Source organism: Podarcis liolepis (genome assembly GCF_965112155.1).
Source record: "Podarcis liolepis genome assembly, chromosome: 2".
Taxonomy (NCBI): Eukaryota; Metazoa; Chordata; class Lepidosauria; order Squamata; family Lacertidae; genus Podarcis; species Podarcis liolepis.
The window spans coordinates 21731256-21747115 of record NC_139555.1 but is presented as its reverse complement, the minus strand read 5'-3'; the positions used below and the strand labels follow the sequence as shown (position 1 = coordinate 21747115).

Sequence of the window (15860 nt, the reverse complement as noted above, 5' to 3'; positions counted from 1 at the left end):
CCCTGAATGGGAAGCCCGGACTTTGAAAGTCATCTAATCTCCCTTGCTGTTTTATACTGTATTGTTTAATTAGTGTTTTTATGGAGCAGTCAAGTAATTTCGTTGTCCCCGAAGGGGGCAATGACAATAAAGATAAAAATATTATTATTATTATTATTATTATTATTATTAGTCTCTCCCCCCTGTATTCCTCCTCAAATAGTTCCCAGGTCCATAAAAGCAACACTTCTGTACTTTCAGTTTCTTGAAATTTGGGACCTTGGACAACTTGATCTACAAAAGCACCCCACATTTGCTTCTACCCCACTATCAACGACCACCACCTAGACTTCTGCATCATATACGCTCCATCACAACAAAAAACTTTCCCACACTAGTCAATTTCTAGAACAGGACACCTGTGCTGCCTCCCAGATTACAACCAACCTATAAACATATTCATTCTCAAGAGATTACGTAATACAGATTACAAGCAGTGGTTGATCTAGCATGTTGGTGTTTTTTTTAACCAAGTTTGGAAGAGGAGGAACTGTGGCTCAGTAAGAAGATCCAGATTCCACCTCCCCAAAACCACCAGTTTGGAGAGTTCTTCATTGCGCAAGGAAGTACCTTGGAGCCCAAGTCCCCAGAGAACCGCATTCTAACTTGTATCACCACCCAGGGTTGGCAGTACTGACTAAATGGATGACAATATATATATATCAATACTGCACTATAGGTATAGGTAAAGGTAAAGGGACCCCTGACCATTAGGTCCAGCAGCGGGCGACTCTGGGGTTGCAGCGCTCATCTCGCTTTATTGGCCAGCATGACTAAGCCGCTTCTGGCAAACCAGAGCAGCGTACGGAAACGCCGTTTACCTTCCCGCCGGAGTGGTACCTATTTATCTACTTGCACTTTGATGTGCTTTCGAACTGCTAGGTTGGCAGGAGCAGGGACCGAGCAACAGGAGCTCACCCCATTGCGGGGATTCGAACCGCCAACCTTCTGATCGGCAAGTCCTAGGCTCTGTGGTTTAACCCACAGCGCCACCCGCGTCCCAGTATAGGTATACTGGAGCTTTAATATTAATATTAATAGTATTTGCTTTTGTTGTTTGCTTGCTTGCCGCCCATCTGACTGGGTGTCAGGGACCGTGCTGAGGAGGGCTGCACTGAGGGGGAATGGTGGGAGCCACCCCCTCCTCTTGATCCTAATCCTGAATCTTCCCAGGAGCAGGAGGACAGTATAGATTTGGAACAGTGGTTTGCAGAGGGACATAGTTCAGAAGGCAGAAGCTGGGAAATACTGGATGGGGAACAGCCAGGAGAAGAAACGCTGGAAGAGAGGGGTTAACAGATTCACTGTCTCTGGAAAGCATTCATCCACTCTCCCCAAGGTCAAGGAGAGCTGAGAAAGTGGCAGAATAGAAAGCACAGAGGGTACAAACTCAGGCGTAGGAGTGACGTAGAGGGGAGTGACCTTAATTGGGAGCACCGCCATGCTAGAGAGATGCATTGTGTTGTCTCTTGCTGTGGTTATTAAAGATTCTAACTGGTAAGATGACTCATTTTCCTTTGTTCTGCTTATCTACTGCCATGGGGGAGGAAGCCGATTCTGACACTGCGTTGCCCCAGCCATTCTGGGCAGCTTCCGACAATGATAAAACCAGAGTAAAGCACCAAACAATGAAGAAATTCCCTCCACAATACTTTACCCCACACTCCCTCGAAGGTGGTGGGGATGGAACAAACCTTCAGCTTTCAGGATCTCGTCTCCCTCCACATCGCCCTCCTTTTTCTCTTCGGGGCCCAAGGGGTCAACCCCATCCAGCACACCTTCGCCATTGAGCGCACCCAGCGGCCGTGGCGTCGTCGGGGTCGTCGGGGTCTTGCGCGGCCGGCGCTTGTGCAGTGGAGACAAGGACAGGTTCCGCAACACCGCCATGCCCGTCTCTGTCAGCCAGACGCCTTCAAAGCGAAAATACTGGGGCTCTGTGGGGGAGAGGGTGAAACTTGGTAGGCAGGGCCAAACCAGCATGGTGCCACTGCGCATCCTTGTGGAGAACCGGCCTGAGCATTAATTTCTTCCCCTCCTTTCATCCACTATATACCCCCCCTTTTTCTTTTTTGACATCCCCCCTACAGTTGACAGCAGTAATTCAGAAGGACCTGAGCCTACATTGATTCCAGGCTCAGAAATAAGTATCTGGGTGCAATGCCTGAGATTATAGAGCACAAATGAGAAAGAAACTTACCCGGCTCCTTGATCTTCACCGGAATAATTTCTGGAGGGGGGACCGGAACTTTAAACAGAGAGAGAGAGAGAGAGACCCCCAAAAAGGGATGTTAGAAAGGGTATGTATTCAGTATTTTGTGTCTGTGTGTACTTCCCACAACATTTAGGACGGGTAATTCCATTTTTATAAGAGTATCTACTTAAAGCAGATGGATAAACGAGCAAATTAAGTTAATTTGGATATGCAGAAAATGTTAGAAATAAATTTAAGGAACCGCAGAAAGAGGGGGAAGGAAGTCGAGCTTTGAAATGTTGAAATGATTGTCAAATTATTGAAATGTATAAAATTGAAAATAATAATAAGATAATTCCTCCCCCCCAAAAAAATGTGCATCATTTATTCACTCAACCTTTCACCTTCAATCTGCTCCTTCACCTGCATTCCCTATGTGCCTGAAACACACCCAACCCCAAGCAATGTCAGTGGTATTACACACTGCGCCATAATATCCACAAACCTCTCTACCACGTTTAGCTGACCGCCATCCTCAGCCCCTTTGCCCCACTTATCTTCTACTGTTTCATACCCACTCACCCCAAAATACCTTGCTGAAGTCCTCGTGCAGCAATGGCTTATGTACTTGTTCCAATTTCCATTTCAAAATAAGCAGCTACCATTAACTGACAATGAGAATCTCCTGCACACCAACATTTGGAGGGCAAGTCTACAGGTTGTACCAGGGGTAGTCAAATTTCCTTACTGTCCACCAGTGCTCGATGGAAGGAAGATTCAGCTTGTGCCGTAGAACCCCCTACTGCCCACCTAGAATCCTGAAACGCCCATTAGTGGGCAGTAGGGACCAGGTTGACAACCCCTGGGTTACACTATTCCACATCCAATTCTTGGCTTCCTCAATTTCTGTCTAGGGCAGCTCTCTTTTCCATGACACTGGGAAACTGCTAAACTAGAAAGCAGCCTCTCCAAACACAGAGATGGTTCTATGTACCCTTTGTATATATCTACGTTTCACAGTCCTCCTCTTCGAGCTTCTCCATTCTATTCCCTCCACCCACACTCTGTCTCCCATTTTATTCCTTCTCAACATTCCTTGCCATTCAGTGATTACGGGGCTGTTTTGGGTCTTTAGGCACCCTTAAGTGTTTTCCCCGTAAAGATTTTCTGAACACCTGCAAATCAAGTATTCCGACACATCCCTCTTCCGTGTGCGTGGTGTGGTTCAGGATATAGAACCACAGGAATACTCAACCTTTATTATTATTATTATTATTATTATTATTATTATTATTATTATGCATAGTGGAAGTAGACCTAAGATGCCCTCCCAAATTTTGAACATCACTGAAATCCTCCCCAGAGCCAGCTCAGGATTTGAGGGTCCCTTTGGCACAGTGTCCTCCGGTGAGTTAGTGGGCCCCTTGATGGCTTTAGTCATCTGAGAGCTGTAAGGGTGGACAGCAGTAGTAGCTGCACACTAATGAGCAGCTTCCCACAATGAGGTGGCAGCAGCTAGGAGAGGCAGCTTCCCACAATGCCATGCAGCAACACTATGCTGGAGGAATTGTGGGAAGTAGGGCTGGGTGATACCTGGTTTTCATCATCGTCATATATATCACCAGCTAAACATTGTGATGTACCGATATATCACAATGTTTAGGGCGGTACTATGTAGGCAAAAGACCCCTGGACAGTTAAGTCCAGTCAAAGGCGACTATAGCGTTGCGGCGCTCATTTCGCTTTCAGGCCGAGGGAGCTGGCGTTTGTCCACAGAAAGCTTTCCAGGTAATGGGGCCAGCATGACTAAACCACTTCTGGTGCAACGGAACACCGTGACGGCGAAGCAGAGCGCACGGAAACGCCGTTTACCTTCCCACTGCAGCGCTACCTATTTATCTATTTGCACTTTGACGTGCTTTCGAACTGCTAGGTTGGCAGGACCAGGGACCGAGCAATGGGAGCTCACCCCGTCGCGGGGATTCAAACCGCCGACCTTCTGATCGGCAAGCCCAAGAGGCTCAGTGGTTTAGACCACAACGCTGTCTGGCTTCATGCTTTCCCCCCACATGGTGATTTTTGCATGGAGCACACAGCGCATGATTCGTGTTCTGTTGCCAGGTCAAGAATTATGAACCAATATCACGATATGGAAGTGAAACCGGTTTTGGATAATATATTGCCCAACCCTAACACACATCGGAATTCAAAATATGTTGGCAGGTCAAAAGCTATAAAAATCAGTTATCATGATATGGACTTTAAACTGGTTTTGGGCAATACAGTGGTGCCCCGCAAGACGAACGGCCCGCGAGACGAAAAACTCGCAAAACGAAAGGTTTTTTCGTTTTCGAGTTGCCTCGCTAGACGAATTTCCCTATGGGCTTGCTTCACAAAACGAAGCTTGCCCTGCAAGCTCCGGGGATAGCGGGAAGCGCAGCGCTTCTTCCCCGCTGTCCCCGGACCTCTTTTGAAGCAAGGGGCAGCGGGGAGAAGATTGCTTCTCCCCGTTGCCAGCCCCGCAAGCTCCAGGGATAGCAGGAAGCGACCCCTTTTGAACCAAGGGGCGGCAAGGGGGAGAAGCAATCTTCTCCCCTCCGCCCCTTGCTTCAAAAGAGGGGACCGAGCGGCGCTTCCCCTCTGTCCCCGGACGGTCTCCATAGGAACGCACTGATTGATTTTCAATGCATTCCTATGGGAAACCGTGCTTCGCAAGACGAAAAACTCGCAAGAAGAAAAAACTTGCGGAATGAATTAATTTCGTCTTGCGAGGCACCACTGTAGATATATTGCCCAGCCCCAGTGGGAAACATAAAAAGGTCGCTGTCTGAAACCCTGGCCCTCAAAACTGCAAGGAATGAACACCAGGGTAGACTTCTGCAATGAGCCACTGGGGACTTGGCAGCTGCTGATGCTTCTTTCTGAAATGAATTTGGTTCGCAGGTCTCACACCTGTCTGGTACTCACCAACGGGCTTGACCACATAGGGTTGACAGGAGGTACAGTCAAATCCGTCGTCTGCTGCCTGTTCGACTTCTTCCTCCGTGAACAGGTTGTCACACACGGCATGCATCCACCTGGGAAGCACACAAAGGGTTTCAGCGCACATACGGAGAGAGTTTGCGGATTAAGTATGGGGAAGGGAATTCTCCGGCATCTCAAAACCTTGCCCTCCCTCTCCCCCCGCAAGATGGAAATGTGCAGGGGGAGAGTCAGCCACTTACAGGCGGGATCCAATGTTGCCTGCATCTGTTGACGTGAAGATTACAACGGCCGATAGTGAAATACCGGGTGGGTTAAGGAAAACTGGGGCTTACCTCTCACAGTGCTGGCATTGGATCAATAGATCGTCCTCCACATATTTCACATGGCAGATGGGGCAGGTGACAAGGCTGGCGCAGGGAGCACAGTGGGTGTAGTTGTTCTGCCATTCGCAATGGAAGCCAGGCGAGACTGCTCCACACTGCACGCAGCAGACGCACCTGCCGAAGAGGGGTGGGGGCAGGGAATCAACACCAATTCTGCAATCCAATCTATCCCACCACCCCCTGAACCAAAAACAACGCAGATGCCCTAGGAACAGCAGCCCAGAATTACTCAACTTGAATGTGACCTATCATCACATACAGTGGTACCTTGGGTTAAGTACTTAATTCGTTCCGGAGGTCCGTTCTTAACCTGAAGCTGTTCTTAACCTGAAGCACCACTTTAGCTAATGGGGCCTCCTGCTGCCGCCACGCCGCCAGAGCACAATTTCTGTTCTCATCCTGAAGCAAAGTTCTTAACCTGAGGTACTATGGTATTTCTGTATTAGCAGAGTCTGTAACCTGAAGCATATGTAACCTGAGGTACCACTGTACATTCAACTCTACCTTGAGCAAGAGCACAACCTGCTTTTATTTAAAAAACGTTTCTGTACAACCTTTCGATTCTAACAAGGACACCAACACCACCGAGGCAGAAAACAGGACAAAACTAGTTTAAACGGTAACAAAATTAAAACAGAGGTTTGAAAGACAAAGAAGAGCGGGTTTTTAAACCTTCAACTGCACACCAAAAATGATTAAAAACAAAACAGGATAACAAGTGTCTTTTTGCTGCCTGCTTGCAAGTCTTCCGGGATAGGGCCAGCCTAACCACCTTGGGGAGGGATTTCCATAGCCTGGGTGCAACCACAGAAAAGGCTGCGTCTCGCGTTCCCACCAACCGAACCTTTTAGCAGTGAGGAATGTAGCAGGGCCTCAGAAGATGATCTCAATCTATCGGCAGGCTCATTCGGAAAGAGGACATCCTTCCATTATCTTGGCTCTATGCCATTTAGGGATTTTACGGATAGGAGCCAGCACATGAACTGCAACTGAGTGCAGCCAATACTAAACCAGTGTATTCTTTTTTTAAAAAAAATTGTTATATGGGACGAGATATAAATTGTAATATAGTACATTGCTGTATGATTTTGTGAAATAGTGTCATACCTCGGGTTACAGACATTTAGGTTGCATTTTGTCAGGTTAAGGACCCGCCAAAACCCGGAAGTACCGGAACAGGTTACTTCTGGGTTTCTGCGGTCGCACATGCGCAGAAGCGCTAAATCGCGCATGTGCAGAAGCACCGAATCGCAACCTGCGTGTGAGCAGACACGCCTCTGTGGGTTGCGAACGTTGCGGTTTGCAAACATGCATCCCGCACGGATCACGTTCGCAACCCGAGAGTCTACTGTATGTTTAATAAAGATTTCAGATATTTATAGAAAAAGAAAAAGAAATCAATAGGTCACATCTGCTGTGTAACATCTTAAATTATAAAATCTTTCAAAGCACCTATGCTTAGCATAAGTCACATTCCCAGTGCTTTTTTTCTAAAAAAAATGTTTAGGGGTACTCTCATTTTCCTACTCATACTGAAATACTGCCCCTCAATGAGGCCAAACTTAGATTCACAAAATGTTTAGGGGTATGCGTCCCCCCAGGAAAAAAACACTGCACGTTCCTGTAATTCCTTCAGTCAGATTATTATTAATATTTGTTAGATACATCATCAGAGTTCAAAACAAAAACAGCAGCAGGGAGCCTCCTCTTTTCTGTTATTTGTTGAAATGCAGCAAAAATAGCATGGCCAAAATAGGTTAAGGTAAAGGGACCCCTGACCATTAGTTCCAGTCGTTACCGACTCTGAAGTTGCGGCACTCATCTCGCTTTATTGGCTGAGGGAGCCAGCGTACAGCTTCCGGGTCATGTGGCCAGCATGAATAAGCCGCTTCTGGCGAACCAGAGCAGCGTACGGAAACGCCGTTTGCCTTCCCACCAGACTGGTACCTATTTATCTACTTGCACTTTGACGTGCTTTCGAACTGCTAGGTTGGCAGGAGCAGGGACCGAGCAACGGGAGCTCACCCCGTTGCGGGAATTCGAACCGCCGACCTTCTGATCGGCAAGTCCTAGGCTCTGTGGCCAAAATACGGGGAATTATGTCGTCTCTCTCACCATTTACACTTCCAGCCGCCCTTGGGCACGGTGTTGAGAGGCGGGTCCAGGCAATATGTGTGGTAGCTGATGTCACAATCATCGCAGAGCAGCAGGCGGGACGGGTCCGACGCTTTGCCACAAACCTCGCACACAATGCATTCCACGCAGCGCCAGCCCTTTAGCAGCATCACCTTGGTAATCTTTTCAAAAAATGGGGAAGAAGGAACAAAGACGTGTAAAAAAAAGGGGAGCCCTGAGTGCTTACAGAGATGCAAGGAGAGCTGCGGTTGTGTGAACAAACCTTCTTCGTCAAGCCCGATTCCTTTATGGTTCTTTAGAACAGCCGCCTCCCCTACATGAGTGCCGTTCTCAGGCCTGCTACCTGGGCAAGGTTGCTGAGAATAGGGAAAAGGTAAAGGACCCCTGGACAGTTAAGTCAGTCAAAGGCGACTATGGGGTTGAGGCACTCATCTCGCTTTCAGGCCCAGGGAGCCGGCGTTTGTCCACAGACAGCTTTCCAGGTCATATGGCCAGCATGACTAAATTGCTTCTGGCGCATGGAGAACTGTGACGGAAGCCAGAGCACACAGAAACGCCATTTACCTTCCCGCCGGAGCGGTACCTATTTATCTACTTGCACTGGTGTGCTTTCGAACTGCTAGGTTGCCAGGAGCCGGGACAGAGCAACAGGAGCTTACCCCGTCGCGGGGATTTGAACTACCAACCTTCTGATCGGCAAGCCCAAGAAGCTCAGTGGTTTAGACCACAGTGCCATCTGCACCCCCCTTTTTTGCTGAGAATAGGGCAAAACGACAACTCCAACTCCTCCTGTATAAATTAACCTGTAAGAGCTTGCCGTATCCTTGTCAGGAACCAAACTTTGCAGATTCTATACACTCCAGATCTCAGGAGAGCAAACAGGGCCTTCATAGATCAGGACAGTTGAAGGTTCAGCTTCCTATTTCCTTCCTAGGCCCATTCCTACATGACTGTTGTCCCTATGCACACATATTCCATGAGCCCCCCCCCCCCAACCACTTGAAAGTAAAGAAACAAAAGCCAACCCTCTTAGATGAGTCTGCCCCGCCAAATTCCACTAACATCTAAATTAGGAGTGTCACACTCTATTAGATTAGATTAGATTATCAGGTAATACGGGACATATTTAGCTCAAGAACTGAGCACGGTGAGAAGTCATGGGTCCTTTAAGAGAGGAATCATTATTTTAAAAATAATAATGGGGAGAGGGAGTGCTGTTTCACACAGAGCAGGCCTTACCTTGCTGTTGACGCAGTAAGGATGGTAACATTGAGAGCACTGGGAGCACGCCAGGAGGTGTCCCTCAGCACCACGGCCAAAGCTACCACACACCACACACATATCCTGTCAAGGAGGGAGAGGCAGGTTAAAAGAGGCCTTGTAATGCCCCAGAGAAACAACCTCCATTTTTTAATATAAATATTCCAACCGTTCCACAGATGCAAGGTAACGTGCAACCACAATTCGCCCCCCTCCCTAAAAGAAGTAACCAAAGGCTGCTAACCGATAGCTTATAAACACCCTAGCTTTTCTTTTAAAATAAAAAAATTCCTTCCAGTAGCACCTTAAAGACCAACTAAGTTAGTTCTTGGTATGAGCTTTCGTGTGCATGCACACTTCTTCAGATACCTGAAGAAGTATCTGAAGAAGTTATCTGAAGAAGTGTGCATGCACACGAAAGCTCATACCAAGAACTAACTTAGTTGGTCTTTAAGGTGCTACTGGAAGGAACTTTTTTATTTTGACTATGGCAGACCAACACTGCTACCTATCTGTAACTTTTCTTTTAAAGTGATTGAATAATTTTAATGAATTTGCAAGCTCCCAGCCGGGGCAAAATGAATAAAGCTTATTGTTCGCAGCAATGAAACAGGGAATAGGGAGGCCAGCTGTCCACCAAAAGGAATCTTGGCAAAAGGAGTAACACACCTGAGCCACAGGAATTCAGCGATAAGCAAGTTCAAGACCTATCAATACTGGATGAAAGCTAGGTTTCAAAGATGTACCCCATTGTTGACTATCAGCTACAGCAGGGCTGGGCAACCACCAGATCTCGCTTGACTCCAACCAATCATCTGGGGTGATGGGTGTGCCCCATCCTTGAGCTACAGCTGTCTGTGGGGCTTCTTATTAGAAGGAGCCCGAGTTTCAGCAAGAAAGGCAAACTCTTATCCTCTTGGGGCGGCTAGGAACCAGTCAACAGACACACCTGACTGTGGGACAGCCCCAAGTCTACGCTCTATGCCAGCCCTGACTAGCCGCTCCAGGAGAAACTCGCCGCTCACATCCATTGAAATTGGTGCAATCAGAAAACCGTCAGACGTTTGCGGCCCTCGTGTCTGTACCCACCTGCATCAGCACAAACTTGTCCGTGTTGGAGAAGAGCACCACCGTGTTCTGCATCGTGTCGTCGTCATCATCGTCATCTTCCTTGCTCGGGGAGCTGTCGATATCAGCGAGCTTGGAAGGGAAGGGAGCAAAGGGATGAGGTGAAACTGCCGTCTTTGGCTGCTCCCGACAGACAAGAGGGGGAAATGCAGACGCACAAAGCTACAATCTCCTCAGCCTACCAGCTACACCCTTGAGTCGCTGCCCGTGCTGCAGGGTAGAAGGCCTACAGGCCCGTTGCCAGATTCCGTGTATATCCCCCAGCCCTCTCGTTTCTATTCCCCCACCCCACCCACAAATATCCCCACTGGCTAATAATTCCTGGTAGGTCAACCATGCTCCAAAAGGGACAGAATTCCTACCCTTTTAAGAGCACAGAGGAAGGCAGAGATTCCACAGGTGCAGCTTCTCAGCGTCGCGGCAAGAGGGAAAACTACATCTGCTGAACAATGCCCCGCTTTGAAGCACTTAAAGGGAGAGAAGCCCCATCACTGATAGAATATGGCAAGCCTACGTCGTGAGGGAACGCTTCGACAATCCACTCAAATGAAAGGGAGGGGAGGGGAAGGTCGGACCCACTGCCTCCAAGCACTATGGATAAGGATACGGCCCCAGCCAAGGGGCACTAACTGGGAGCTGCAGGAAAGGGGGTGCTCTCGTCTTGAGGCCAGAACCACGCATCTATCTAAACTGGGGGGGCCTATCCGCTGCCTGAAGCTCCGCCTTTGGGGAGGCCAATAGGACTGGGCGATATCTGGTTTCCAGCACTGCAATATATCACCAGCTAAACACTGTGATATAACACTGTATCACAATATCTGAAATAATGATGGAACTATGCAGAGGAGAACAGCAGGGCCTGGTTTTCAACACAGCGATGTATCACCAGCTAAACATTGTGATACACTGATATATCACAATGTCTGAAATAAGGATGGAGCTATGGCTGGCTTCGTGGTTTTTCCCACATCGTGATTTTTAACAGCACACAAACACACACACGAAATTCACGATACACTGCCAGGTAGAAAATTATGAAACCAATATCACAACATGGACTTCAAACCAGTTTTGAACGCTATTATCACCTAGGCCTAACACACATCGTGATTCGTGATATATTGCCAAGTCTAAAAGGATGAAAACGATGTCTCGATATGGACTTCAAACTGGATTTGGATGATGATACCGATCTATCGCCCAGCCCTAGAGACCGGCCTCCCTACGTACCGCCGCTATGGCTTCTCTTGCCCTGGGAAGGAGGGCAAACCACTCGAGCCCCTCCCCTCCCGCTCCCCCAGCATTCTCCTGCCTGCTAAAGCTGCCCCTACCGCCAATGTCTCGATGGAAGAAGTGGTGGATTTCAACCGTGATCGGCCCCGCCCTCGGCCTGTGTGGGACCCTCCCCGAGGCCGTCTCCTCCCGGGAAAACTGCTGCTGCGACCCTACGACCAGAAGGAAACAGAGTGAGAGAGAGGGTCAAAAATAAAATGACAGAGAGAGGGGGGAACATAGATGCACACACCGGGGAACATTCAAACAACATGGCCGCCCATTTGCTCTGGTACTCCCCACCTCTGACAGGGACGGGGGGGGCTACTCAGGGGGGAAGGAAGGAGACAACGGGCCATGGGGTTACCTGCTTGACGCGGGAACGGGCTGGGGAGCTCCGCCGCCGCCCCTTCTCACACTCCCCTTTCATGTCAAAAGGCAAGGAGTCTTCCATCTCGCCCGGCGGCAAGGAGGCCCCGTCGTCCCTCTGGAGGCTGACGTCTGTGGAGGTCAGGCCGGCCATCTCCAGGGACATGGAGCCGCCGCCTTCGTGGTATGGCGAGGCGAACTGGAGCTCCGAGCCCGGGAAGCTGCTGGCGTCGCCTTGGCTCAGGTTGGAGATCTCGTTCACGATATCCGACTTCACCAAGTGGTGGGGCCTCAAGGGCGCCGGCGCCGGCCCGGCCTCCTCCTCCCCGCTCGCCCCTCCCTCCTGCGGGTGGCCAGCCCCGTAGGCCTCCATCGGGGTGCCCCCCAGCAACTCCGCCTCCACGGGCGAAGGGGAGCGCTTGGGTTCGCGGGCGAAGCTGAGACTCTCCTCGGGCGGCTCAGGCCGCAACGCAGCAGGCCCGTCCTCGTCCGGAGCCTCCGCCTCGCTCAGCGGAGGGGATAATCTCTCCTCCAGCTCCATCTTGGGCACCGGAGCTACCCCACCGGCCTCCTCCTCCTCTTCTTCCTCCTCCTCCTCTTCGTCCTCTTGGCTAGGCTGTACTCGGCCGCCGGCAGGGCTGTCCGGCGCCAGGCCCTCGACCCCCGTGTCCATGGGCTCCTCGTGGGCTTCTCCTTCCTCGGCGGCTTGGGGGGAAGCGGCTTTGAGCGAGCCAGGCCGAGGGCTCGCTGGAGAGGCCTGCCCTTCCGGGGCTGGGGGTGCCGCCTCAGTATGGCTCTCTGTGGGTTCTGGCTCTGCGGGCGGCAACTCAAAAGAAGGATGCTCTTTGGCACCAAGCGGGGGCTCCTCGGGGTGGGCGGGAGAGGCTGGATCTGGAAGGGGAGAGCGAGGGAGCAGGAAGGGGAGACATGTAAGCCTTTGGCAGGAAAGAGCCATTCCCAGACATTGGAAAAAGGAAGCAGCGTTCCTCAGCCTAAGCAAAGAGCAACAAGATCAGAATCGTGCACCAGTCCTTTAGCCTTAGAAATTAATGAATGAAATTAATTGGAAGTCAGTTTTAAATTTCTTTTCTACAAATTTTATAATTGTGTTCAATACCAGGAGTACTTATGATAATTATATTAATCTTCTTATATCTTATAGTGTGGTGGTTTGCTTGATTTTTCTTTTATTTGTTTGTTTAATTGTATGTTTGTTTACAGTATTTGTATGTACGTCTGTTTTTCATAAATGTATTTATTTTAACTTAATAAAGATAAATTAAAAAAAGAAAGAAAGGCAATAGGCTATTGGGAAATGATTTATACCGTCGTACCTCGGTTGTCAAACAGTTTAGTTCTTGAACATTTTGGCCCCCCGAAAGCCACAAATCCGGAAGTGACTGTTCTGGCTTGCAAACTATTTTTGGAAGCAGAACGTCTGACGGGGCTTCCTATTGGCTACAGGACTTCCGTTCAACTTCCAAGGTATGACTGTAATGAATTTTTAAAAAAAAAATTTAAAGTGATTATTCCCAATAAACCTGAGGCCTTTCTGTTAGGTATTAACTGGACCAGAGCTTTCAGAGGAACTGTTTAATCTGTTCATGTGCGCTGTGGTGATGGCAAGAATAGTCGATGTGCAAAAATGGAAAGATGATAAAGTCCCTGGTTTGTGAAGATGATGGAATATGTTTAGATAGCTACACAAACTGTGAGAATTAAGAGAACAAAATGAGAAAAAGAATTCTTGAAGAATGGAAGTATTTTATGCTTATTATTATTTTTAATCATGGTCATGTTAAAACATTTGCAGGATTTGAATTATGGCACCAGATGAGAATTTGTAGTTTAATAATTTAGAATTAACTATATAACGGATAAAATGTAAGTAACATGGCAGCTTTATAAGGGAATAAAGGAACACCATGGAAGGACGGATGGGAAGCCAACGGAGATGTGAGATTTGTTCTGATTGTATTTTAAAAGAAATTGAATTACTTTTTAAAAAAGAATTATGCACCAGTCCTAATAACACATATGGCCCAATGTTGTCCAACTGTACTGTGGGGTGCAGCAATATCTACACTGCTGACTTCGACAACACAATGTTGAGGTACAACAAGAAGAACGTGTGCGCATACAGACAAGACTTGATACATAACCTGCTTTATGGCTATGGCCCTTTAGCTAGGGTTGCCATATGTCTGGAATTTCCCGGACAAATCCAGAATACCGCAGTCAGCAACAGTGTCTGGGCGGAAATCGGACGAGCGTCCAGGAAAATCCATGTCGGCAGTGCCGTCTTTTTTTAAACAATTTTCGCTCAAAAATGGCTTCTATTTTCCTTTGTGTTTTCGCCCCAAAAGCACAGCTTAGGGCAAAACCAAAAGAAGCTCAATGACTGTGTTCCACGCCCTCCACAAAAGAAAAAGCGCGACAACTTTGCCAAAAAGAACAGCTCAACAACTTTTCTGTCCGGATTTTCACTGCTTGAAATACGGCAACACCATTTTAGCTCACCTGGTGGCACTGGGGGAGGGGGTGGCGGAGAGGGGGCCTTCTCGGGCTCTAATGGCGTCTCAACTTCCATCTGCTCCTGCCCTGCAGGGGCTTCCGGATCAACATCGGACAGCTCTAACGGCTTGTCTGCTTCTGGAAAGGACACAAGAGGACAGCTTGTTCAAACGCTCCTTGCAAACAAGCTCAAATCCGCTCCATGACGTACCATCACCCCACCCCTTTAGTTCCACTGCAGAAACTAAGAACGTTTGCAATAACCAGGAGCAGATTTGTGCGCAGAACGACGGCTAGCTCGGTTCTGGCGCTCAGACCAAGTCCCGGGCTCAGAATTCTCTCATTCCTTCATTTCCACCAGGCTCTGGCTGCTGGATGGCTGAAGGTGCGTCTCCATCCCTATCATCCAGTCTGGACGCTGAGATCCAGCTCTGAAGGCCTCTTGGCGGTTCGCTTATTGCGAGATGTGAGGTTACAGGGAACCAGGCAGAGGGCCTTCTCGGTAGTGGCGCCCGCCCTGTGGAACGCCCTCCCATTAGATGTCAAGGAAATAAGCAACTATGTGACTTTTAGAAGACATCTGAAGGCAGCCCTGTTTAGGGAAGTTTTTAATGTTTGATGTTTTATCGTGTTTTTATTATTTCTTTGTTGGGAGCCACCCAAAGTGGCTGGGGCAACCCTTTCAGATGGGTGGCATATAAATATTTTGTTGTTGATATTTATGATTATGCTTATGATTATATCTATTAGGGTCCTAATAAAAAGAAATTATATCCAGCTCTATTTTAAGTTGCCACAAGACTCTCTGTTGTTTTAGGGCGCTTGCAAACAGCTGTAAAATGCAACTGGCATTCATGATAAAAGTGGGAACAAGATAGCTCACATGTTGAGCTACAGGTTATGGAAGGTATGCACAGATATTTCTCCCCTAAGACAGTATCCGCTGTTGATCATTTGGCAAAAACAAAAGCCCACAATCTTCTAACAAAATGCAAGGATGTGTGTGTGTGTAAGCAAAGGTCAACTCACCAGTCGGTTTCTCATCACAACTCAAAGGCACCTGCTCCTCTTGGTGCAAACTGACCGGGCTGCTGCAGCTGCTTTCTGCTTGCTCCTTGCTGGCTGCACAAGCTTCCTCCAGTGGTTTGGGGGACACTGGCTTATCTGTTGCGACGAGGCTGCTGCTGCTGCTGGCCGGGGCAGTTTGCCTGGTTCGTTGAAAAGAAAAAGGCCAGTTGAGACCAGAAGTTGCTATCCTTAGAATTTAAGAAGTGTTCAGCAATCTCTACAACAACCCTGAGAGGTAGGCAATTGTGAAAATTGCAGGGGTGGGAGGCAGTGGCTTCCCCAAGGCCCCCTGATGAGTTTTGGGGCAGAGGCAATGTGCGAGCCTGAGACCTCCCATTTGCCACTGAGTCCCACTACAGTCAGAGGGACTCGGGTGGCGCTGTGGGTTAAACCACAGAGCCTAGGACTTGCCGATCAGATGGTCGGTGGTTCAAATCACCGCGACGGGGTGAGCTCCCGTTGCTCAGTCCCTGCTCCTGCCAACCTAGCAGTTCGAAAGCACCTCAAAGTGCAAG

The 15860-nt window shown here is 48.7% G+C and overlaps 1 protein-coding gene across 15 annotated transcripts in view; it reads right to left on the bottom strand.

Moving 5' to 3' along the window:
• KMT2D (lysine methyltransferase 2D) overlaps window positions 1-15860 on the bottom strand; it is a 110026-nt gene that overhangs the window by 59708 nt on the left and 34458 nt on the right. For 14 of the 15 annotated variants that reach the window (XM_083489722.1, XM_083489713.1, XM_083489720.1 and 11 more), the window contains 11 exons: window positions 15307-15485; window positions 14284-14415; window positions 11762-12654; window positions 11454-11567; window positions 10084-10194; window positions 8974-9078; window positions 7714-7895; window positions 5548-5712; window positions 5198-5307; window positions 2237-2284; window positions 1734-1973 (listed from right to left, as the gene is read on the bottom strand). In XM_083489722.1, coding sequence (XP_083345848.1) covers window positions 1734-1973; window positions 2237-2284; window positions 5198-5307; window positions 5548-5712; window positions 7714-7895; window positions 8974-9078; window positions 10084-10194; window positions 11454-11567; window positions 11762-12654; window positions 14284-14415; window positions 15307-15485 — 2279 coding nt within the window. The remainder of the gene's footprint in view (window positions 1-1733; window positions 1974-2236; window positions 2285-5197; window positions 5308-5547; window positions 5713-7713; window positions 7896-8973; window positions 9079-10083; window positions 10195-11453; window positions 11568-11761; window positions 12655-14283; window positions 14416-15306; window positions 15486-15860) is intronic. The other variant, XM_083489716.1, reaches the window with a different exon arrangement.